The 24,873-nt window shown below is 49.8% G+C and overlaps 1 protein-coding gene across 1 annotated transcript in view; it reads left to right on the forward strand.

Annotated features, from left to right (window-relative positions):
- The window catches only part of NUP160 (nucleoporin 160), a 39,276-nt gene extending 16,425 nt beyond the window's left edge, over window positions 1-22,851 (forward strand). Inside the window, exons 6-36 of the mRNA XM_077286676.1 lie at window positions 4,936-5,050; window positions 5,129-5,287; window positions 5,398-5,475; window positions 5,732-5,835; window positions 6,174-6,258; window positions 6,980-7,048; window positions 8,307-8,393; window positions 8,925-9,095; window positions 9,516-9,615; window positions 10,048-10,213; window positions 10,408-10,535; window positions 10,969-11,129; window positions 11,753-11,886; window positions 12,559-12,632; window positions 12,712-12,868; window positions 13,431-13,500; window positions 13,635-13,733; window positions 13,989-14,108; window positions 14,433-14,528; window positions 14,614-14,708; window positions 15,286-15,382; window positions 15,456-15,561; window positions 16,001-16,161; window positions 17,483-17,543; window positions 17,622-17,732; window positions 18,717-18,840; window positions 18,918-19,019; window positions 20,874-21,015; window positions 21,113-21,238; window positions 21,884-21,985; window positions 22,677-22,851. Coding sequence (XP_077142791.1) covers window positions 4,936-5,050; window positions 5,129-5,287; window positions 5,398-5,475; window positions 5,732-5,835; window positions 6,174-6,258; window positions 6,980-7,048; window positions 8,307-8,393; window positions 8,925-9,095; window positions 9,516-9,615; window positions 10,048-10,213; window positions 10,408-10,535; window positions 10,969-11,129; window positions 11,753-11,886; window positions 12,559-12,632; window positions 12,712-12,868; window positions 13,431-13,500; window positions 13,635-13,733; window positions 13,989-14,108; window positions 14,433-14,528; window positions 14,614-14,708; window positions 15,286-15,382; window positions 15,456-15,561; window positions 16,001-16,161; window positions 17,483-17,543; window positions 17,622-17,732; window positions 18,717-18,840; window positions 18,918-19,019; window positions 20,874-21,015; window positions 21,113-21,238; window positions 21,884-21,985; window positions 22,677-22,766 — 3,490 coding nt within the window. The 3' untranslated portion in view covers window positions 22,767-22,851. The remainder of the gene's footprint in view (window positions 1-4,935; window positions 5,051-5,128; window positions 5,288-5,397; window positions 5,476-5,731; window positions 5,836-6,173; window positions 6,259-6,979; window positions 7,049-8,306; window positions 8,394-8,924; window positions 9,096-9,515; window positions 9,616-10,047; window positions 10,214-10,407; window positions 10,536-10,968; window positions 11,130-11,752; window positions 11,887-12,558; window positions 12,633-12,711; window positions 12,869-13,430; window positions 13,501-13,634; window positions 13,734-13,988; window positions 14,109-14,432; window positions 14,529-14,613; window positions 14,709-15,285; window positions 15,383-15,455; window positions 15,562-16,000; window positions 16,162-17,482; window positions 17,544-17,621; window positions 17,733-18,716; window positions 18,841-18,917; window positions 19,020-20,873; window positions 21,016-21,112; window positions 21,239-21,883; window positions 21,986-22,676) is intronic.
- Window positions 22,852-24,873: the final 2,022 nt, after the last annotated feature.

A 24,873-nucleotide genomic window follows, 5' to 3' on the forward strand; every position in this document is an offset into this window, starting at 1 on the left:
AAAATCACCTGAGCCAAATGGGAGGAGTGCTGGTCCAAAAAAAGAGACAAGTACATGCTATGTGCAAAAAGAAAAAAAAGAGCATGAACCGCACATCCCAAAATCATACGTTGATCTAAAGCCGCTAGGCAAAAATTTAAATACTGAACATGAGGTTTTCAGTTTAACATTCTGATCAGACTGTATGAAGCCCACTGCCCCTTCACGGCAAACCTCGTAGTGGGTCCTAACGCCCTAACGGAGCGGAGCCGTGCGGCGACCACCGCCGCAGCGGCCATGCACCAGCAGGGCGGACGGCCTGTTGCCCCACAGCACCCATGCTGCGAGACTGAGTCCCCAAGACTCCAGACCGCGCCGCCCCACCAGCACAAAGCCACAGCAACAATGGCCGCCACACAGCACCAGCACCAAAATGAAGGGAGCATTTCAACTCACCTTCCTCCAGCTCTTCAGTGAGAGCCAAAATGGGCTAGACCCCTTACTTTGCAGTCTCCTGCTAATTAAAATCACCTGAGCCAAATGGGAGGAGTGCTGGTCCAAAAAAAGAGACAAGTACATGCTATGTGCAAAAAGAAAAAAAAGAGCATGAACCGCACATCCCAAAATCATACGTTGATCTAAAGCCGCTAGGCAAAAATTTAAATACTGAACATGAGGTTTTCAGTTTAACATTCTGATCAGACTGTATGAAGCCCACTGCCCCTTCACGGCAAACCTCGTAGTGGGTCCTAACGCCCTAACGGAGCGGAGCCGTGCGGCGACCACCGCCGCAGCGGCCATGCACCAGCAGGGCGGACGGCCTGTTGCCCCACAGCACCCATGCTGCGAGACTGAGTCCCCAAGACTCCAGACCGCGCCGCCCCACCAGCACAAAGCCACAGCAACAATGGCCGCCACACAGCACCAGCACCAAAATGAAGGGAGCATTTCAACTCACCTTCCTCCAGCTCTTCAGTGAGAGCCAAAATGGGCTAGACCCCTTACTTTGCAGTCTCCTGCTAATTAAAATCACCTGAGCCAAATGGGAGGAGTGCTGGTCCAAAAAAAGAGACAAGTACATGCTATGTGCAAAAAGAAAAAAAAGAGCATGAACCGCACATCCCAAAATCATACGTTGATCTAAAGCCGCTAGGCAAAAATTTAAATACTGAACATGAGGTTTTCAGTTTAACATTCTGATCAGACTGTATGAAGCCCACTGCCCCTTCACGGCAAACCTCGTAGTGGGTCCTAACGCCCTAACGGAGCGGAGCCGTGCGGCGACCACCGCCGCAGCGGCCATGCACCAGCAGGGCGGACGGCCTGTTGCCCCACAGCACCCATGCTGCGAGACTGAGTCCCCAAGACTCCAGACCGCGCCGCCCCACCAGCACAAAGCCACAGCAACAATGGCCGCCACACAGCACCAGCACCAAAATGAAGGGAGCATTTCAACTCACCTTCCTCCAGCTCTTCAGTGAGAGCCAAAATGGGCTAGACCCCTTACTTTGCAGTCTCCTGCTAATTAAAATCACCTGAGCCAAATGGGAGGAGTGCTGGTCCAAAAAAAGAGACAAGTACATGCTATGTGCAAAAAGAAAAAAAAGAGCATGAACCGCACATCCCAAAATCATACGTTGATCTAAAGCCGCTAGGCAAAAATTTAAATACTGAACATGAGGTTTTCAGTTTAACATTCTGATCAGACTGTATGAAGCCCACTGCCCCTTCACGGCAAACCTCGTAGTGGGTCCTAACGCCCTAACGGAGCGGAGCCGTGCGGCGACCACCGCCGCAGCGGCCATGCACCAGCAGGGCGGACGGCCTGTTGCCCCACAGCACCCATGCTGCGAGACTGAGTCCCCAAGACTCCAGACCGCGCCGCCCCACCAGCACAAAGCCACAGCAACAATGGCCGCCACACAGCACCAGCACCAAAATGAAGGGAGCATTTCAACTCACCTTCCTCCAGCTCTTCAGTGAGAGCCAAAATGGGCTAGACCCCTTACTTTGCAGTCTCCTGGGATGTGCGGTTCATGCTCTTTTTTTTTTTCTTTTTGCACATAGCATGTACTTGTCTCTTTTTTTGGACCAGCACTCCTCCCATTTGGCTCAGGTGATTTTAATTAGCAGGAGACTGCAAAGTAAGGGGTCTAGCCCATTTTGGCTCTCACTGAAGAGCTGGAGGAAGGTGAGTTGAAATGCTCCCTTCATTTTGGTGCTGGTGCTGTGTGGCGGCCATTGTTGCTGTGGCTTTGTGCTGGTGGGGCGGCGCGGTCTGGAGTCTTGGGGACTCAGTCTCGCAGCATGGGTGCTGTGGGGCAACAGGCCGTCCGCCCTGCTGGTGCGTGGCCGCTGCGGCGGTGGTCGCCGCACGGCTCCGCTCCGTTAGGGCGTTAGGACCCACTACGAGGTTTGCCGTGAAGGGGCAGTGGGCTTCATACAGTCTGATCAGAATGTTAAACTGAAAACCTCATGTTCAGTATTTAAATTTTTGCCTAGCGGCTTTAGATCAACGTATGATTTTGGGATGTGCGGTTCATGCTCTTTTTTTTTTCTTTTTGCACATAGCATGTACTTGTCTCTTTTTTTTGGACCAGCACTCCTCCCATTTGGCTCAGGTGATTTTAATTAGCAGGAGACTGCAAAGTAAGGGGTCTAGCCCATTTTGGCTCTCACTGAAGAGCTGGAGGAAGGTGAGTTGAAATGCTCCCTTCATTTTGGTGCTGGTGCTGTGTGGCGGCCATTGTTGCTGTGGCTTTGTGCTGGTGGGGCGGCGCGGTCTGGAGTCTTGGGGACTCAGTCTCGCAGCATGGGTGCTGTGGGGCAACAGGCCGTCCGCCCTGCTGGTGCGTGGCCGCTGCGGCGGTGGTCGCCGCACGGCTCCGCTCCGTTAGGGCGTTAGGACCCACTACGAGGTTTGCCGTGAAGGGGCAGTGGGCTTCATACAGTCTGATCAGAATGTTAAACTGAAAACCTCATGTTCAGTATTTAAATTTTTGCCTAGCGGCTTTAGATCAACGTATGATTTTGGGATGTGCGGTTCATGCTCTTTTTTTTTTCTTTTTGCACATAGCATGTACTTGTCTCTTTTTTTGGACCAGCACTCCTCCCATTTGGCTCAGGTGATTTTAATTAGCAGGAGACTGCAAAGTAAGGGGTCTAGCCCATTTTGGCTCTCACTGAAGAGCTGGAGGAAGGTGAGTTGAAATGCTCCCTTCATTTTGGTGCTGGTGCTGTGTGGCGGCCATTGTTGCTGTGGCTTTGTGCTGGTGGGGCGGCGCGGTCTGGAGTCTTGGGGACTCAGTCTCGCAGCATGGGTGCTGTGGGGCAACAGGCCGTCCGCCCTGCTGGTGCGTGGCCGCTGCGGCGGTGGTCGCCGCACGGCTCCGCTCCGTTAGGGCGTTAGGACCCACTACGAGGTTTGCCGTGAAGGGGCAGTGGGCTTCATACAGTCTGATCAGAATGTTAAACTGAAAACCTCATGTTCAGTATTTAAATTTTTGCCTAGCGGCTTTAGATCAACGTATGATTTTGGGATGTGCGGTTCATGCTCTTTTTTTTTTCTTTTTGCACATAGCATGTACTTGTCTCTTTTTTTGGACCAGCACTCCTCCCATTTGGCTCAGGTGATTTTAATTAGCAGGAGACTGCAAAGTAAGGGGTCTAGCCCATTTTGGCTCTCACTGAAGAGCTGGAGGAAGGTGAGTTGAAATGCTCCCTTCATTTTGGTGCTGGTGCTGTGTGGCGGCCATTGTTGCTGTGGCTTTGTGCTGGTGGGGCGGCGCGGTCTGGAGTCTTGGGGACTCAGTCTCGCAGCATGGGTGCTGTGGGGCAACAGGCCGTCCGCCCTGCTGGTGCGTGGCCGCTGCGGCGGTGGTCGCCGCACGGCTCCGCTCCGTTAGGGCGTTAGGACCCACTACGAGGTTTGCCGTGAAGGGGCAGTGGGCTTCATACAGTCTGATCAGAATGTTAAACTGAAAACCTCATGTTCAGTATTTAAATTTTTGCCTAGCGGCTTTAGATCAACGTATGATTTTGGGATGTGCGGTTCATGCTCTTTTTCTTTTCTTTTTTTTTTTCTTTTTTTTTTCTTTCTTTTCTTTTTTTTTTCTTATTATTTATGAGATGACACAGTGGGGTCCCAGCTTCTGTACCCACACTGACGCTGAAAGGGGCCACGACGCTGCCTCCTCTCTGGGGTCTCCCTTCTCAGTGGTCCCCGGTAATCTGAGTTTTCAATAAAGGGTAACGCCACTGCACAGAGGAAGTTCTCTGGGGATGCAGCACTACATCCCTTCACAGCTTTTCCTTCATGGTGGCTCCCAGCAACCCAGGGCGTTTCTTTTAGGAGAATTGCATTTGCACTTTTGCTAAAACATTAAGCTGCTTGCAGCAGGAAGTCGGGAATGTTCCCAAGAGACGTTACTGTGAGGGGGACACAACACTGCGACCTCTTCATTCTCAGGGTGGGGTCATCAATGACCGATTAATGGTGGGACATCCTCATCTAAGTCCTTTTTTATGATGTGCTAAGTATGTGGGGTCATCAATGACCGGTAATGGTGGGGCATCCTCATCTAAGTCCTTTTTTATGATGTGCTAGGTTCGTGGGGTCATTAATGACCGGTAATGGTGGGGCATCCTCATCTTAGTCCTTTTTTATGATGTTCTAGGTACAAGTTTCGCCTCTTTGGTAGTGCGGCATAATTCTACTTGCTAAAATGTTTTTCTTATAAGGGCATAACTTTTTTTAAACTGTGTAAGACTATTTGATGCGTCCACCTTCAAGGGGTTTTCCAGTCTAACATTAATGTCAAGGTAAAACAATATGTCCTGAAAAATGAGGACAGATGTGACAGTCCCTGGATCCTAGTGCCGCTCGTTGTGCAGGATTTGTTAAGTGATTTGTATCACGATCGATAAAGCCACTTATTTTTATTTTTGTGGCTATAGAGGGGAGCAGGACCCCGCTCATCTTCCCGTGAGTCTCGCTGTTCACTGCCTTGAAAACGATGCGTTCATCTTTGCTCTGTGTCAGGATCATAAACTGCGCATGTGGTCTTATAAGGTAAGTGATGTCCGCGCCGGTCACATTGCTGGTGTGAAGGGATGGAGGAAGGCTGATATCATTGTCATCTCTTTCTAGGACCAGTCTTGTCTCATGGAATCTGATATGCTGGAATTTGTGCCGGTCAGCAAAGAAATGCGTCATGTCCCAGGAGTCGGGCACAAGCTAAGACTGGCACATTCAACGTCTATAGGACTTTATCTTGGCGTGTACTTGCACTCACCCGGACAAGGACAGGTACTTGCACTTCCTTGCAGTGTTCCTTTAATAGTGGGTTTTTTTTGTTTTTATTTTAGTGCCAGTGGTAAGTTTTTATCTACAGGCTGAATTAATACTTTGTCTTCCAGTTCTGCGTCTTCCAGTTGGTGACTGCTGACAGCAATCGCTATTGTCTGGATCATGTCTCCTCGTTATTCTCAAACCAGGTTAGTAAGGCTGAGTGCATATGGAGGTTTATGGCCACAGTCTGGATAGTTGCCTAGACACCTGTCCAGATAACGGCCAACAGAAGACCGTGTTGGCAGCCATTTAGTAAATGGGGTCTATGGTAAAGCAAAGTCCACGCCGGGCAGTGCGCCGTTGTCTACTTTTGGCAGTGTGTCCTTAGTGTAAGCCGTGGTCTTCTGCAAATTTATCTCCATCTTTGGGTACAAACCTATTCTGAGCTTCTCTTTCATTTAGGAGCCCCTGGTGGATTTCATGTTTACTTTGACAACCACGGACATTTGGGCTTTGTGGCTTGATGATGAAAATCAAACTGTTGTCAAACATATCAATTTTGAGCAGTGAGTATCACGGGGGGTTAATATTTTTATAACTATCCTATGACCCACCTGAAAGCCATCCTTCATTAGCCAAGACTGGGCCCGGGAGGCTGCGGAGGCTGGCGGCCCCCGGGGCTGCGGAGGACGCTACACAATATTAGTGACATTTTTTAGTGCTGCCGCTCCACTAACCATTCTGTGGGTCCTTGTTTTAAAAGGAGATGTCCACATGGAGCCACCCCTTTAATGGAGGGTTTCGAGTTGGGGCTGGTTTATGTAGCCTTTTTGGTGTCAGAAAAGTTTTCAGTTTCTCTGGTTTTGCTATTTTCTATTATAAGACCTCAATCTCTGTTTTCCAGTAATCAGGCTGGGCAGTGGAACCAAGTTTTCATCAACCCGTTACCAGATGAAGAACTGAACATTGTGGATGAGCAAGACCCCCGGGTTAGTTGTAGATCTGTTAGCACCTAAAATCAGGATTTGTTATGATTGTTTGGTTTTCGATATGTCAGGAATGTTTGAAGGGAACCTGGCAGGAGACTTGGGGTCCCCAATCTAATGACCTTGCTGGACAGGGTGCTAAAAGTCAACTTCACACTGACCTTCCTGGTAGCAAATGGATATGGAGGGGTAGGTCGAAGGTCCCGAAGGGGGCAAACTGGTTCTGGAGCGTAGGTCCCAAGGGGGGTGGGCCAGATGTTGGGGTGCAGGTCCCGGGGGGGGGTGAACTTGTTTCAGGGCATAGGTCTCAAGGGGGTGGGCCAGGTGTGGGGTGCATGTCCCTGGGGGTGTGTTGAAGTAGAGCGCGTGGGTTTGGGGGCGCAGGTCCTGAGAGGGAGGGGATAGAGTGGGCTGGTTTGGGGTGCAGGACCCAAGGTGGGGTGGGCTGGTGCCGTGGCGTAGTTCCTAAGGCTGTGGGCCATGTTTGGGGTGCAGTTCCAGTGTTGGGTGGTCTGGCTCTGGGGCGTAGGTTCCAAGGGGGTGGGTTGTAGTAGAGCAGGTGGGTTTTGGGGCAGAGGTCCTGAGAGGGGGCGGACCTGCCCCGGGTGTGGGTCCCAAGAAGGGGAGAAACCGGGCCGAGGTTGTATGATCTTGTGATGCTCCATGTATTTATCAGCTGTTTAGAGACTTGCTCTCTTCCTTTTTTTCTTTGTCATGCTATTAGGAGACGTATCGGGAATGTTTGTTCTCCCCTGGAAGATTCACCATCGCTGCTCTACTGAAAGCTTTGCAGGCAAGTCGTCCTCTGTTATAGGTCACAATGGCTCCTAATGACCTCTGCCACGTGTGTCATGTATGGATTAGAGCGTGGTAGCGCTCCACTGCTAGACGGAATGGGTCAGTATTGATTGCTCCCGTGTGACCTCACGTGGTGGACTGCAGAGCTTGTGCTCCTGGCGGTCTATCATGTGCCTCACGGTGGTCCAGCTCCGTCCCGAGGAGCCGCCCAATGTCCCACATTTTTTAAGAGTGGGACACAGTTTGTGGCTGCACCAGATGCGTATCGGACCCGGTGAGACTCCTGGACATAAAGCTGATGGTGAATCCCAGATCAGCCACATCAGGACGGGTGATGTAGAGGATGATGGTGGTTGTTGTTTGTGCAACTAATCCCCAATCATGAAGAAGTGATAACCTGAGAAGATCCGTCTCGTTACTAATGATGCCGGTAATTGGGGGTCAGGTTCACACTCATGGTTCGTATGGGCAGACCTCTGTAGGACACATGTCGTCTGTGTGTCCTTCCTGATGCGGCATTTCCTCCTGGAGGTGCAGTAGGAACCTTACCAATATGGAGACTGTTGGCGCACCCTCCTTTATTGGCCCCTTGTAGACCAGCAGTCGGGTGGAGAACATCTCCTGCAATCTGCCGCCTTCCTCTTTCCAGCAGGTCACATGATCAAGATTAACCCATTTAGTGCTGCCGGTCAGCAGGTCTCACAATATGTTACAACATACAGTTTACACAGAAATCACACTGTTTCCATGGAACACACCAGACTCCTGGTGTCCTATGGATATGGCCACTTTGTGGGGTACCAGCCTGGTCTTGGGGGGCACGGCATGTGAAGATTTCGGATATTGAGGCAGGTCGTCCATTTTGGCATCCAGCCTCATAGGCTCCCCCTGATAATTCACAGTCACCCACCTCTAGATGTAATGACATAAGTCACTAACCCCATAGAGGCGCCAGATTTGCCCCCGATGCATTGCTCCTTTTTATTGACAAGAAAGGTTGGTGTAGATCTGATTCCTAATGACGCTGGACATGGGGGACACGTGAAAGTCTGTGAAGTATGGTGGCTCCCCGTGGTTCCCACCCTTTCCGCGGACTCCGTGACGTGCACCCTCCATTCTCCGCAGCCATCACTTCCTGTCCTCCCACTATTAGTCGTTATCCCGAGTGTTTTTGCCCACGGATGTCTGGATTATGTGTGGATCGTGAGTTCGTGTCCCTAAGATTATATCATCTACTGTTCTTTTCCTGACAGATTTATCATCGAGGCTCCAGGGAGAAGCTGCAAGATCTGTCCTGGGAGGGTCTGAAGGAGGAGGTCACCAAGGTGGTAGAAGATGAGGTGAGGGCCCCCATATTGGGGACTGGTGACTATAGTTATTATTTCACCCCTTCCTGCCCCTGTGTCTCTTTGGCGTCCGGTGAGGTCTTGGTGTATGATTCACATCTTTTGGGGCAGATTCTCCTCTGGACACTTTTCTTTGTCCAAATTGAATTTAGAACGAATCTTCCTAAAACAAATTTCAAGACATTGGCTCAATTCTACTTGTCCTTAAGTAATCCTTAGAAAAAGGTGCTAAGTGACTGATCGCTGGGGGTCCTACAACGTGTATCGCGCTGATCGTGAGACCTCCTGTAGGAGTGTGTCGCACGTGTGTGTACAGGACGGATTGTGATAGCAGCGTCCGGCGCCTGCTGATCTCGCTCAGTCCCATAGATTTGCACAATCGCTGCCCCCCTGTCCTCAAAGTCTGACTTGTGGGACTCCCATAAGTAGCTGAATCCCTGACCTGTGCAGACATGTTGTGATTGCGGTGACGGCCCCTAGCAGTAATTCTGGTTACAGCAGCCATCTTGTCTTTACACCTCGTAGCTGCGCAGTCAGGTGACCGATTATGAGATGGACCAGGATGAGTTTCGCCAGTTACAAGCCGAGTCCTGGGCTAAATTCTACACCTGCTGCTCGCAGTACCAGGAGGAGCTGTCTCGCCCGCTCGCCCTCATGGTGCACCCGTACTCCAGCATGGTCTGTCTGCTCAGAAAGGTGAGTCTCAGGTACCAGCACTGCGTAAAGCATTGATTAGGGTGGGTCATTACCCCAACACCAGCTCCTAAGAAGCCTCTCAAAGTTAAGTGGTCTCCGACATTGTGGCTTTCTGACTGCAGGATGGAGACCTCGACTTTTTCCCCATCGCAGTCTATACATTGGCTGTGAAGTATTGGGGGCTGACATTGATACCACTGTAAGCAGTCAGTCGACACTGCCCTGATCACAAGAAGCAATCAGGACGGGACGCGGTATCGGGGGCTGAGGAGGCGCCGGGGTATCGCTCTTACTTTTTTACACTTTGCCAGACCTCTCTATGGTCAGCATCCGTACAGCTGCCAGAATCCGATCTGCGGGGGGCGCTGCCAGTTATTGCTGCAGGTTGTAGCCTTTTTTTCCTTGCTTTTTCTCTTGCAGGGTTTCTTGTCGTTTTTGGCGCCTTGTTCGTTAGTGGATCATCTGTATCTTCTCCCGGCAGAACATTTACAGACAGAGGACGAAAGCGTGATCTCCGATGGTGAGGGCATTGATGGACGTCATCCCAGTACAGAGTCTGTGGAAAAGCCCCGTGGGCACCTCATAGACTGAATGGCCTACTAGTGCTTCTTACCGAATGTTGTCTCTACAGCAAAGCTAAAGGGGGTCCTCCGGCCCCATTCACTTGGTGAGATGAGCGGGACTGTGGTCGTCACATCTGCAGATATCTTCTGAGTGTCATGTACCCGTCCTAGACCCTAGAATCGGTCACTTGCACAATACCTGGCGCTTGCACACGAGACGCAGCCGATATCTGCAGACATGTTACCCCTTTAAGATGTTTACAAGCTGCACTTGTCCCATTCATCTATGCGGAGCGTGCAGCAAGCCGGCTGCCATTCAGCTGAATGCAGAGACTTTTTTTTTTTTATGCTTTATTTTGTATTTCACCTGTTTGTTTGTTTTTTGGCAGATGTGGGTCTCGCCAGTGACACAATCTTCTTGATGCAGTGTCTGCGTATGATTGGGGACAGCATTACTGTGGACATGGCGTATATGATGGAGTGGGCATGCTGCCATCAAGAAGCCCCGGAGAGAGTTGCAGAGCAAATGTTGGAAGAGCTAATTGCAAATGATGTGTAAGTGCTTGTCTGTTGGCGTCTGAGGTAGCCTGAGACACACCAGATGTCTCGCCTCCATGCTTTACACTGCAGGATCGTTTACTCAGACTGACTACTATCACGTCAGTGAACGGCCATCAGATCTTAGTGCAAGGAACGAGGGAGGTCGGTTCTGCATGAAGTAAAAGCGTTTCCTCTCTTCTGCTCCTCAGTGATAACATCATGGATGACATTAACAACAAACTACAAGACATCAGAAATCCCACCCAGGCCATCGGGAACCTGCTCCGAGAGATGGATTATGAGACGTCTCTGGATATAGACCAGACCATGGACCTTGGTGAGGTTCTAATGTGACTGCACAGTGTGGTGCGTAGTCCTAGATGATGGCAGTTCTGGGCACTGGGACTAGTCTTGCGCTACAAGGTTTAGCCCTTTGACTAATTATTTTCGGAAAAGGTGTCCTTAATAACAGCCCAGGTGATGCCCCCGAAGACCACTCTGCAGCTGCTGCAGCACAGAATGATACAGGACAGGTCGAGTCGCTCTGCGCCCCTTGGGTACTACGAAAAGAAAGGCACAAATATATCGGAAGCAGTTGAATTGTTTGTGACTTATCGCAGTGTCCTAGGAGGTCTCAATTGACCCCATTCACCTGTACTGTGCTGCAATGTAACAGCCACGCAGAGCCATCTTGTCATGGCCAAAGTCGCCATGTTGCCCCAGCCTAAGTCTAGGAGTCCAGTAATTTATTTTTTGTCTTCTCACTGTAGGTCAACCTTTTAATGTGCGGATGAACCTCTCCACTCTCTACGGCAGCACCACGGCTGCGGGCATCGTGTGCCAGGCGGTCTGCAAGATCTCTCTTACACGGTTCTTGATTTGCCGTGATTTGCTCATCCTGCAGCACCTGCTGTTGAGGATGGGCGATATGGTAAGACGTGCTCTTATTAAAGGGGTCTTCTCATATAGGGCTTTCATGGGAAATAGAAAAGACATGTTGTAAATGAAATATTGGCAGCTTTTCACTGTTAACATCATTAGGTGCATGTGGAAGCAAAAGACCCCACTTGTAGTTTTTTTGCGGTTCTAGAGGTCGGATGCAGAACTTTGAGTCACTTTTTGTATATTTGTAAAATATGTCATACATGGGATTAAAATGTAGTTTTTATAATAATGATATTTACAGTCAGATCAGTGCGCCTGAGCCCCTCTTACTGTATGACCCCTGAGATCAGCACTGAATGGGGGTCTCTCCGGGCTGCTCAAGACAACTTCTATGGGACTGAAGAGAGGGGGTCCGGAGCAACAGGGTCGCTGCTCAATCTCTCCTCTGTGATCAGAAAGTGGACCCCCAGCCTGATGATCAGTTGGGGGTCTCCCCTGATCCACCATAAATCCACTATCCAGTGCACGGATAAGTGTCCAATGCGGGAAATCCATAAAATACCGCGGTGTTGCAGGGTGCACAATCATTGCCGTTTTTTCAGATAATTTTGGTCAGAAGTTTTGGGAAATGTGCTGATATGAATCCTCATACTTGACTCCCCCTCACAGGCGTTTGCTGGGGAAGGTCAGCTCCTCCAAGCTCAGCAGGAACATATCCCCCGCACCGCCAACATGCTGCTGTCCTACTACGTGATCCGCTGGAGCAGTCAGTGCGTGGCGTCCGCGGTCCCCCTGGATGCGCTGTAAGTTCTCCACATCACATTTTTGCAGTATATATTGTAAATATTTATTACACAGCCATTTCCATCACCACGACTGTTTCCTTGGTCCTTGGGAGGATCAGTGAGACCCCCATGAAAGGTGATCCGCCGTGTTTCGCTGCTGTGATAGATCCACCACCACTAATTGAACACGATTGACCACGGTTTCACCTTATCTGCCATTGGCGCCCCGTCGGGGGGCTTCCTTATACTTATTAGATCGATGATAATCCAGGGAAATCTGAGGAAAACATCCGCATTATCCGTTTTACTGCAGGACGATTTACAAACAAAACCAAAACCTGAATTATAAAATAAGTGTCACGTTCCGCCCCAATAACTAAACATTGTCAAAGTATAAACAGATTACAAAGTTTTCATCCAAGCATAAAGTTTAATGCAAAAATGCTTAAAATTGTATGTGGCTAAGTGTGATCCAAGCAGCTCCTCGGACGTGTAAAAACGGAGACCCCGAGTCCTGAATCTCCAGATTTCTGCCATAGAACTGCGTGAATGTTATAATTGGAGCCACTTATTACACATGTCGCAGCAGTGATGTCTGGATGGCCCCGGTGTCCGCTACGCTATAAATTCATGGTTGTGTCCTCATATCACGCGGTCGCCGGCTTTATTTATCTTTTTCCCCCTTTTCAGGGATTCCAACCTGCAGCATCTGTCGGTCCTGGAGCTTTCCGATTCTCAGACCTGCACCCCCGTGAGCAAGTACAGTAAGTTTCCCCCCCCCCCCCCGACAGTCGCTTTTCTCATCATTTTTCTCTCTCTCATTGAGATATGTGTTTTCTGCAGCCTCCGGACCTCAGACCATAGTGGAGTTGTTCTTCCAGGACGTGGCGAGAAAACGCTTGTCCCAGATCTTTGCTCGCTACGGAGCTGCCCAGATGCACAGTCCTCTGAGCTGGGCGCAGCTGATCACCGACATCACCACGTACCTTCTCCAGCACCTGTATCCCCTGCACTTCTTATGTAATGCTTGTATATGTAGTGCACCTCCTCACTACGCCGCTACGGAGGCTGAATAAAGCGGCGGTCCATGAGTCCACCGCTCTTCAGCTGCACTTGCTGTCCGCCTCAGTTCTGCACACTGTGAATGCAGTCGTCCCTGTTCACACTCGGCCTCCGCTCTGTTCAGACTCCTGAACGGTCGTGCAATGAGGAGAATCGGTGGATTTGGTGAAGGGTTTGGTGGTGGCGTCCCCATAGATCAGACATGTATCACCTGTGCACTATCCCTGTAAGTACCTGGTCAGCAGACAAGTGTCTTTAAAGTGGTTCTCCAGGATTGGAGAAAGCATGGCGACTTCCTTTCAGAAACCGCACAACCCCTGACCATGGGATGCGATTGGTATTTGTAGCTTCGCTCCATTCACTTCAGTAGGGCTGATTTGCAATACCAGATACCACCCATAGTCGTGGGGGCGCAGTATCTGAAAGGCAGCAGCGATAAAGCAGGAAAATCTGCAATCATTGATTTGTCTCCCTGCTCCTTAACCCTGTCGCTCTCCTAGCTGGCCCGGTAATCCTGGCTTCCTGTTCCCCGAGTGTTTGATGAGGAGCTGTCAGTACACACAGCTGCAGGTACCGTACAATACACCGTTATGGCCGTTGCCGGGAACCTTGGAGTGAGTGTTCCCAGTGTCAGCGGTTATACAGGGTCGTGTGCAGCCATGTGCACTCTTGTCCTCTCGTCCTGTCTCTCCTTCTATCCACAGGAGTACGTGTGTCTCCTGCAGCCGTGGTGTCAGGTCAATGCCGGCTCCTGTCTGTTTATGATGGGGCAGTGCTATCTGGTCACCGGTGAAGGACACAAGGTAAGGACGTGCGACGGCTGGGGCGCGGTCATCGTGGTCATGTTGGGGGCTCTATTGGTTGCATCTTGTACAAGCTAGAAGAATAATGGCGCCACTCTGTAGACCAGGGGTGACAGGAGTGATGACACTTAAACACCTTATGACATAAATTTTTTTTTTCATATCATAAGTTTAGATAGGAACCGGGACACTTTTTGCAATGTTTTCCTTCCCTGAATTCTCCGCACTTATGTCTCTACCCTGCAATCCCTCCAGGCTCTCGAGTGCTTCTGTAAAGCTGCGTCCGAGGTGGAGCGGGAGGATTTTCTGGAGAAGTTGATTCATGTGGATGAGGAAGACCTTCCATCTTCTGCCCGTCTTCAGTATTACAACCGGGTGAGAGGATTATTCATCCCGAGGGCTGAGGATTCAACCCAGCGAACCATCGGCAGCTATTAATGGTGTATTTCCATGTATTACATGACCACATATCACCCGGCTGTGCCGATGCTGGCAGGGCGGTGAGCGTGCCATAGCTTGTCCTGGGATTTGCCATGATTTACAATCCAGGATGGCTGACGATTCTGTGAATTGTGTGGAAATAAAACCCAACTTTGTAGAGTCCACAGTAACATGAGCGATTCCTTCCCCTCCGCCATTTGTGTCCGCTGTATGATGATCCGTATTCTGCCTGTAGTGAGCTGTTGCCTTTATTCCCAGGTGCTGCGTCTCCTCGAAGGTGCGGGTTTGCCGGAGCTGGTGATTCAATTAGCCACATTGGCCATTTCAGAGACGGCGGATGACCTGAAAAGTCAGGTAATACCATGTACAAGCTCTCGTGTCCTCCTTTATATTTCCATGATTTTTTTTTGGTGAGTGACTAGATGTCTTCTGATTGTAGGCGACTTTGAGGACTCGCATCTTCAAGTATTACTTGGATTTGGGACACAACAGCCGGGCGTATGACGCTCTCACGCTTATTCCCGATCACAGCAGGTGGGACGGAGGGACGGCGGCTCGTGGCGTGGGGCGGAGGGCCGGCGGCTCGTGGCGTGGGGCGGAAGGCCGGCAACTCGGGGCGGAAGGCTGGCAGCTCGTGGCGTGGGGCGGAGGGCCGGCGGCTCGAGGCGAAGGGTTGGTGGCGTGGGGCGGAGGGCCGGCAGCCCGCGGCGTGGGGCAGAGGGCCGGCAGCCCGCGGCGTGGGGCGGAGGGCCGGCAGCTCATAGATATGTTCCTGGGAAAAATACTCATGACGCTCAGTGTACACTCTGAGCCTTAGACCCCAGCGTATGCTCCATACAGGGCCAAATGGAGGATGGAAGCGTCTCCTTTTTGTGTCAGGCCCTGCTCATAAGCCGCTCCGTACACCCGCTCCTGGCCTGTAACGTACATGCATTTCAATGGTTGGGAATGGATTAAAGGCACGGCAGGAAATGGCAATGGGCAGAAACATCACAGTGAGCCCACTTGTTAACCCTCACTTAGCCAGAGTAGGTGCCCGTTTACTTGCGGTCTGGAGCGCCGGATTATTGGGGGCTGCTTGGTTCCTCACCCCCGTCCTCCCGTTTTGCAGACAGTTGGATTGCCTTCGGCAGCTGGTCATAGTCCTGTGTGAACGTTCTCAGCTCCAGGAACTTGTGGAATTCCCTTACGTGAATTTACAGAGTGAGGTGAGCGTCGCCCGGCCAGAGCCATCGTCGTCTTACTGAGCCGGCTGGTCTATCATTGCTGTGTCTCCCTCAGGTTGTGAGCATCATTGAAGCTCGGGCTCGAGCCGTGGATCTGCTGACCCATAATTACTACGAGCTCCTGTATGCTTTCCATATTCATCGGCACAACTACCGGAAAGGTATCTGGGGTCTTACCCTTCTGATCTTAGTTTTAGTAAGATTGTATTAGAAACTCTGGAGCTGCTGATTTTAGGACCGTACAGTGTGCAACTCCTGTTATTCCTCCTGGAAATGTGTGCGTGTCGTGAAGCCCCTCCGCTATACTCCCTCTCCCCTGGTCCAGCGCTGAATCTCCACTGCTGCCCCCGGTGTATTGTCTGCTGCACTGACATGTTGCCACCGCTGCAGACTATCCAGGTGCTAAGTTGCCGGCATGAGCCACTCTGAGCCTCTGTACTAATGATTGGCTCCACACTGTCGCCATTTAGTAGAGCAGTATTTAGTTTGTCTTTGCACACGGGGGAGGCACACTCGTATTTGGGATTGTCCCCTCTAGTGATCTCCGTTCCTCCTGTGATGATTTCCTTCTCTGCTGAATGTCGTTGTCTCCTTCCTCAGCCGGCACCGTGATGTTCGAGTACGGCATGCGTCTTGGCAGAGAGGTCCGGACCCTTAAAGGTCTTCAGAAGCAAGTGAATGCGTACCTGGCGTGTCTGAACTGTCTGCAGCTTATACGGCCCGAGTACGCCTGGATTGTGCAGCCGGCGTCGGGGGCAGTGGTAAAGAAACTTGTACTTACAGGGGTTTTCCTGTCTGTGGGTGGGTTCTTGTCTCACAGGAATATCAGTAAGCACAAGTGTATGCCATTTATTATTATATCGCCATTTATTATAACACCATTTATTATAGCGCCATTTATTATTTTGCCATTTATTATAGTGCCATTAATTAGAACACCGTTTATTGCAGGATGCTATAATATGCCATTTACCATACTCTTCATTAAGAGTCACAGATCCAGCGCAGCATAGCCGGCTCAGCCGTGTCTGCAGCCTCAACCCTTAGACAGATATTAGGGGTCCAAGCCATGAACGATCTGTCTGGATGCAGCTGCCGCAGGGGTCAGAGCTGTAGAAATGGCTGAGCTGGTCGTGCAATGCTATTTCTGTAAGTAGATGGGCTCCAGCCGATGTGTCTGTAACTCTGAACACTTGACATATTCCCATCGGTGACTGAGATAAGAAAGCCCCTTTAATTTACATTGAGACCCCGCATAACCAGAGAAATTTATTTTGCATGATCCAGATTGATAAACTTCTACATCTAGAAACATCTTTTATAAACTTGCACTGGCGCCCCCTGGTGTTGTGTGGGTCTATATGCCGAGCGCTCTGCGCCGGTGGTCGCACGTGCCCAGTAATCGATCATAGTGTGCACATGGCTGTAGGAGCGATTCCTACAGACAGGGACACTGCAAAAAGGTGGACGTTCTGATAGGCATAGGAACAGAACACAAGGGGGCGTAACAAGCGCAACTTCTAGCCACCGATAAATAAAGAAGAAAAGAGAAAATAAAAGTAATTTACGTCCAGGATTAGAAAATATGGCTGCTGTGTTCAGAAATAGCTCCACCCTTGTCCGTTGTCTGTCTGTGGTATTGCAGTACAAGACACAACCTATGGTCTCGGGGGGTCGTTGTGTGAGTGAAGCCGCAATGTAGTAAGAAGCAGCCATGCATCCAGATGTAACTGGTCACTTCAAGGAGAGAAAAAATGGGACTCACGTATCACTTGGGGTTAATTAACAAAAAAAAGGTTTAATTGCAGAAAATCCCTTTAAGTCCTGGATTTCTTCTACCAGTGTTTTCTATAGACGCCTTCAAGGATCTTTCAGCATCACTGCTGCAGTAAATAATAATAATAATCTTTATTTTTATATAGCGCTAACATATTCCGCAGCGCTTTACAGGTTGCACACATTATCGTCGCTGTCCCCGTTGGGGCTCACAATCTAAATTCCCTATCAGTATGTCTTTGTAAATGGCCGACTCTTCCCGTGATTTCACTCTTGACGACATGATGCATTTTCCTTTATTTCTAGTATGAGCGTCCGGGAGCGTCTCCGAAACGCAACCACGAAGGCGAGTCCTTGTCCGTTCCCGGTAAGTGTGTTCTCCAGTTATCACAAATGCTCTGGTCGTTCCCTGGAACATCGCTCATGGCCGTCCTGCATTCACCAGCTGGAAGTCGGGTGGAGATTCTGGAGCTGCGGGATTTGGAGAAGGAATACGTCCTGTCCCGGGCACGGCTAACCTTGGCTCGGCAAGATAATAATGTGGCCGCAGTAGCCGGTAAGTCTCCATAATAAATGTGCAGAGGAAGGCCGAGGACTCGGAGACATAATCGGCCTTTGTGAAACTGAAGGGCAGGAATAAAAGTGCAGATTCGGGAGGACTAACATCGGCTCCTGGACTACAGTCCCCATCATTTCATAGGGTTATATTATAGAGATCCGTCCTGTATTAGCTACAACAGAGTCCTCCGCTCTATGACCCCGACCCTCCATTACACGTCACATTTCCTCCAGCAGCCTCCGCTATATAGGTCCGACCCCGTCCGTCCATTACGCGGCACATTTCTTCCAGCAGCCTCCGCTATACAGGACCGACCCCGTCCGTCCATTACACGGCACATTTCCTCCAGCAGCCTCCGCTCTATGACCCCGACCTCGTCCCTCCATTACACGGCACATTTCCTCCATCAGCCTCCGCTCTATGACCCCGACCCTGTCTGTCCATTACACGTCAAATTTTTTCCAGCAGCCTCCGCTATATAGGACCGACCCCGTCCGTCCATTATGCGGCATATTTCTTCCAGCAGACTGCGCTCTATGACCCCGACCCCGTCCGTCCATTACGCATCACATTTCCTCCAGCAGCCTCCGCTATATAGGACCGACCCGTTCGTCCATTACACGGCACATTTCCTCCAGCAGCCTCCGCTATATAGGACCGACCCCGTCCGTCCATTACGCAGCACATTTCTTCCAGCAGTCTCCGCTATATAGGACCGACCCCATCCGTCCATTACACGGCACATTTCCTCCAGTAGCCTCCGCTCTATGACCCCGTCCGTCCATTACGCGGCACATTTCCTCCAGCAGCCTCCACTATATAGGACCGACCCCGTCCGTCCATTACGCTGCACATTTCCTCCAGCAGCCTCCGCTCTATGACCCTGACCCCTTCCATGTGTTACGTCCCATTTCTCGCCGTCCGTAATGTCTCCAGTGTAAGATTTTGGCAGAAACGTGATTTCCTTTGTCTTGATTGCAGGAAGCGCGTCTGCTGAAGAGATGGTGTCTCTGCTGGTGCAAGTCGGCTTGTTTGATACTGCGATCTCACTCTGCCAAACCTTCGGACTCCCGCTCATACCCGTATTTGATGGACTGACCTACAAGTAAGACAGAGAGCTGTTGATGTGTTTCAGTGTGTCAGGCACGCAGTGTGTTGGTGACGTTTGTCTCTTACTGTCAGATGCATCAGGTTACAGAATGGCGGACAGGCTGCGCAGGCGGAAGCTTGGCAATGGTTGGCAGAAAATCAGATCTTGTCATTGGTGACCACCAAAGAATCGAGGTAAAGGGTCTGTCCTAGGGGTCTGTCCTAGTCGCAAAAGGGAAAATGAATCTCCGTAATTTGTCTTGGCAGAGCCATTGCTCAATACTTGTAGGGTACGGTCACATGTAATGTTTCCACTGCGGTGATATTATGAGATCTTATCCACTTGCTGCGTAAACTGAGCGGATTTTACACCCCGTCCTGTGAAATATTCCCACGGTGCACAGAGCGAAGTCTGCGGCAAATCTGCAGAATCGGCACATTATATTGTGAACGATCCCTGGAAGGTAGAAACTCCTGAAAACAGAACTTCAGGGACCTTCTTATTACAGATGAAAGCCCCCAGTTCATGGACTGAAGGGGACGTCCACACAGGACTGAAAGGCCGCAAACTTTCCAAAGAAAACCTGTAGTGTCAAGAAATACCCCGGATTCCTGTGCCGAGTGCGTCCTGTGCAATGAGCGAAATCTGCGGATAAAATGTCACGCCGCACATCTACTGACTTTTTTTTATTTTTATTACTCAGCAACGGGAACAAGTTTAAAGGGAACCTGTCACCACCACCCCCCCCCCCCCCCAGGCGTTTGAAACTAAAAGAGCCACCTTGTGCAGCAGTAATGCTGCATTCTGACAAGGTGGCTCTTTTAGTTCTGGGTGCTGTAACTGCAGAAATAATCCATTTGTAATTTGTCCTAAATACCTTTCTTCAGTCCTGGAGGCAGGCCTTTCCCCCCTGCTGCAGACGCCACACAGCCGTCACTCACATCTTCTTGGCACCGGGCACCGCCTCCTCAGCGCTGTTTTGAAATGAGCCGGTGCCTGCGCTCTTTTGTCATGCCTGGTGCAGGCACAGTGAGCGCTGCCAGTCTTTCCTAATATGCAGTCTAGCTGACTGCGCCTGTGCGGCCGCCCTGCCTGTGAATCCCAGCCCCACAGTGTCTTCTGATTTATTCACAGGCAGGGCGGCCGCACAGGCTCAGTCAGCTAGACTGCATATGAGGACAGACGGGCAGCGCTCACTGTGCCTGCACCAGGCAGGGGAAAAGAGCGCAGGCGCCGGCTCATTTCAAAACCGCGCTGAGGAGGCGGTGCCCGGTGCCAAGAAGATTTGAGTGACGGCTATGTGGCGTCTGTAGCAGGGGGGAAAGACCTGCCTCCAGGCCTGAAAAAGGTATTTAGGACAAATTACAAAACTGATTATTTCGGCAGTTACAGCACCCAGAACTAAAAGAGCCACCTTGTCAGAATGCAGCATTACTGCTGCACAAGGTGGCTCTTTTAGTTTCAAACGCCTGGGGGGGGGGGGGGTGACAGGTTCCCTTTAATAAAATTGTCACTGTTCCTTAATACCCTGGAAAATCGGCAGAATATTCCCCGTGTGGACAGACCTTTATCCATTTACAGGGAATCTATTGGCATAATTTTACCCCACGGACAACTTCTATCCACATGTAGCTCTTTCATAGAAAAATCCAGCCACATCTTTCCCAAGACGGTCTGTCAACAGGTGAATAAATATGCAAATGAGGCCGAGGTGCTTTTGGTGCACAGGAGCACTTCCCAGCGCCGTTGCATCTGACATCCTTTGAGGTCACACAGTAATGGAGCTGTCAGTCAGGCAGCAGGAGGCGGAGCCGGGCGGGGAATGAAGCTTAAGTGCTTCCATGCATCGGAAGCACTTCAGACTCATTTGCATGTCAGTTCAATGCTGTTTTCTCGGTAACGGATGGTTGCATGTGAAGGTTTCGCTGGATTTGTTTTTTTAAAGCTTCATGGACATAGCGTTTGGGGGTGAAATCTGCTGACACATTCCCTTTAAGCCATAGTTTAGATCTCGGATACTGATCTTCTTGTTTCTCCCTTTCTTCCAGCGCCACAGATGAAGCATGGAGGTTACTGATCTCCTACCTGGAGAAACACCCGTCGCAGAACCGCCGCTACCATCGCTGCGTGATTGACAAGCTGCTTTCTCACAGGATCCCGCTGCCCAGCTGGTTAACAATCAGTTATAAGGTTTGTACTGGTGGGACGTGACTGTGGCCCCAGGAACGGTGTGTGGGCCCCGCTCCCCCAGACACCATGGCACTATTCGGGGGTTTCTCTATTACAGGAGGTGGACGCGGCAGAATTACTGCGACTTTACCTGAAGTACGATCTCCTGGAAGAGGCGGCCGAGCTCGTGCTGGAATACGTAGATGCCATCCTAGGGAAAGGACACAAGGATTTTGGAATAGAGGTGCGTGTGGATTCATCTATATGGCACCATGAATTCCACCGCTGTACAGACGACATCACAGTCCCCATCGGGGCTCACAAGCTACATTCCCTATGTCTGTGGAGTGCGAGAGAAAACAGAACATGGGGAGAGCATACAAACTGCTTGTACATGTTGTCCTTGGTGGGATTTAAATCCAGGAACCCAGTTCTGCAAAGCTACAATGCTAACCACTGACCGCTGCATGCTAACCACTGAGCCACTTTGCTGCCCCAATAGTCACTTAGGTCCAAACTCCACAGTCTAGTATATACAGTACATACGAGGGTGTGGTGTTCGGGTCACCCGTAGCTGGTAAAAACCTCGTGGGCCGTACTTGGAGGATGAAGGCCCGAGCTCTGGAGCCGGCGTCAGACTCAGGACGGAGACTTCAGATTGTTGAATCGTATCACACAGCGGAAAAACTCTTGTGGTAGATAATCCCATGTAACCCGTACATTATCTACATGAGGCACAATTTGTTAAAGGGATCGTCCAGAATTAGGAAAACATTCCCTTGTAGATGAGCTGTAATACCTGACACAACCTGTAGACTAAGATGGCGCTGTTTTCGGAGGAAAGCTGCCATGATTTTTAATGTTTTCCATCTCGTATACTTCTCAATAGTCTCCTCTGTCCGCCTTGTCTCCTTTGGTTTGGCTTCCGTATTCCTCCATCGATCACCTACTGCAAGCACTGGAAGAGAATAACAGTCGGCTAAACAGCGAGGTAAGAGCCGCAGTCACCGTCACACGGGAGTGTGGTGCTCGGGGGGGGGGGGGGGGCAGTATATCCTCAGAGTATACGACTTGTCCCCATTAGTCCCTGCACATTCTGCCTCCATTCTTACCGGATGCCCCGATAGGCCCCGTTGTTGGCGGATGCCCCGATAGGCCCCGTTGTTGGCGGATGCCCCGATAGGCCCCGTTGTTGGCGGATGACCCGATAGGCCCCGTTGTTGGCGGATGCCCCGATAGGCCCCGTTGTTGGCGGATGCCCCGATAGGCCCCGTTGTTGGCGGATGCCCCGATAGGCCCCGTTGTTGGCGGATGCCCCGATAGGCCCCGTTGTTGGCGGATGCCCCGATAGGCCCCATTCTAAGTCTGTGCCGCCTGGTGATACTGGGATGATTGACATGTAAGGACGAGAACCGGTAATACGACAGCTTGTCCTCCACACGCTCCTGGACTCCTTTATGGTGAGGTTTCACATCAGATGACCGTGGTGACCAATAGTGGTGCCATTCATGGTGATGTAATCCGGGCTTCACACCGTGGTCATATGGGGGTATAAACCCTGGAGCTGCCGGGGCCCGAGGGATGGAAGGGGGATATGATATGGACTGTGAGGGATTAGTCTGAGCCCAGCCACCATGGCTCTATGTGTGCACCAATAATGTCTTCCTCCGTTTCCACCACAGCTACGGGACAAGCTCCGTGACAAACTCGACTTCTACTTTCAGAAGCTGGGAGACTCCACATCGCATCTGCTCGGCCTCCGGAGAAGCTAGCGCCGCTCTGCTCCACGCTTCCTCTTTATATCTGTATTTAGTCATTTTTGTAAAATAAAGTGTAATATTTTCTATGTTCTCACAATCGGAGTGGCCGATTTCTCTGTAGATGTGCTGTGTGGTCAGCCGGACTGTTCGGCGCTGCGCCTCAGCGTCGGATAATTTGTCAAGTTCCTGGCGTCAATTATATTACATTAATTAAACTGCTGCAGACTCCACCCCTCCCACTAAGCCCCGCCCACTTTATATAATTGTGTTATACAGATGGGTCCAACCGTCGCAGCATCAGGAATAGCGGCTCCTTGTAGCTGATTGCAGGCAGTGAATGGAAACATCCTCATTTTTGCATGAACAGAACTGGGACGATATAAACAGGAGCGACTCGTGGTCCTTGTGAATGATCAGCCAAGATGGGTGTAACCAGTGCTAAAGACCGGCTACGAATGTTGACCCCTTAGTGACCGGGCCAATTCTTACAATTCTGACCACTATCCCTTTATGAGGTTATAACTCTGGAACGCTTCATCGGATTCCGGTGATTCTGACATTTTCTCGTGACGTATTGTACGTCATGTTAGTGGTAACATTTCTTCGTTTTGACTTGCGTTTATTTATGAAAAAAAAAAACAAATTTGGCAAAAATGTTTGCAATTTTCAAACTTTTAATTTATGTGCCCTTAACCCCTTCATGACCCAGCCTATTTTGACCGTAATGACCTGGCCGGTTTTTGCAATTCTGACCAGTGTCCCTTTATGAGGTAATAACTCAGGAACGCTTCAACGGATCGTAGCGGTTCTGAGACTGTTTTTTCGTGACATATTGGGCTTCATGTAAGTGGTAAATTTAGGTCGATAAGTTTTGCGTTTATTTGTGAAAAAAATGGAAATTTGGTGAAAATTTTGCAATTTTCAAATTTTTAATTTTTCTGTTAAACGAGAGAGTTATGTGACACAAAATAGTGTTGAGGGAGGATTTAAAGTGATCCTTCACGGTTAACCCAGTGATTTCCAAATTAATATATAAGGTGTTGCCGGCAACTGAAAATGACCAGACGGAGACGTGTGTCTCTGTATGGGGGATCGAGCTGATCTCTGGCCCCCGTTTATTCTGCATGACTTTATTATAGTCATAGAAATTACACTTCAACCAATCAGCATAAGAACACGCTCACGGTTCTTAGCCTATAAGAATGCAGAACTTCAACCAATCAGCATAAGAACATGCTCACGGTTCTTAGCCTATAAGAATGCAGAACTTCAACCAATCAGCATAAGAACATGCTCACAGTTCTTAGCCTATAAGAATGCAGGAACAATCTGTGCGTCAAAGTTTTGTAGAACAATACACCCTCAGTCTCATGTTCTACCGAGGTTGCAACAATCAAGGTCTCATCAAAATCTCATAACAGCTGTAACCTTTAGCCTACTAACAAAATTTATCAAAACAACAAAATGGAGTCGAAAAGCACAAAATGGAGATTCTTTCTTAATTTCTTCCTTCACATTCCCCCCTAGATAAATTTTGTTAATTAATATCCAGCATCAGAGGTACTATCCCAAGCTATAAGCTCGAGGGGTACTGGTCTTCACATGACTGGTGCCATGTTACCAGCCATGTCTGTTGCGGCGTACCCGTCCCCCCTGTATACTAGAATTTACGAATAACAATTATTGATAACAGTAGTGGGGATCTTTTGAAGACAGCCATGCGCTTGGCTTCAACATCTTCATCAGGTAACTTTGTGAAATCAGTGTAGAGAAGAGCAGGGGTGGCAACGCTTTTGGTTTCATCACTAGTTATCCTAGTGCAGAATTTCCTAATACACACAAATACACCAAAAAACAAGTTTTAGTATTACATACATGACAAGGATAATGGTGAATACTGGCAGCCATTTTAAATACAGTTATATCTGCAAACATAGGAAAAAGTTATTGTTTCACAGTATGAGTATAGCAGTACAAAAAAGGTATAAAGATATATATTTTCACCTTGACAATCCCCCCTAAACACTAAGTTTTTCCCCTAAAGAAAGATCCTTCGAGACTGTCCATGTGATGGGAAAAGGGGAGGTGGATTTCTTCATCCAGACACCTCAGAAACTCT

The sequence above is a fragment of the Ranitomeya variabilis genome, chromosome 2 (genome assembly GCF_051348905.1).
Source record: "Ranitomeya variabilis isolate aRanVar5 chromosome 2, aRanVar5.hap1, whole genome shotgun sequence".
NCBI classification, from domain to species: Eukaryota; Metazoa; Chordata; class Amphibia; order Anura; family Dendrobatidae; genus Ranitomeya; species Ranitomeya variabilis.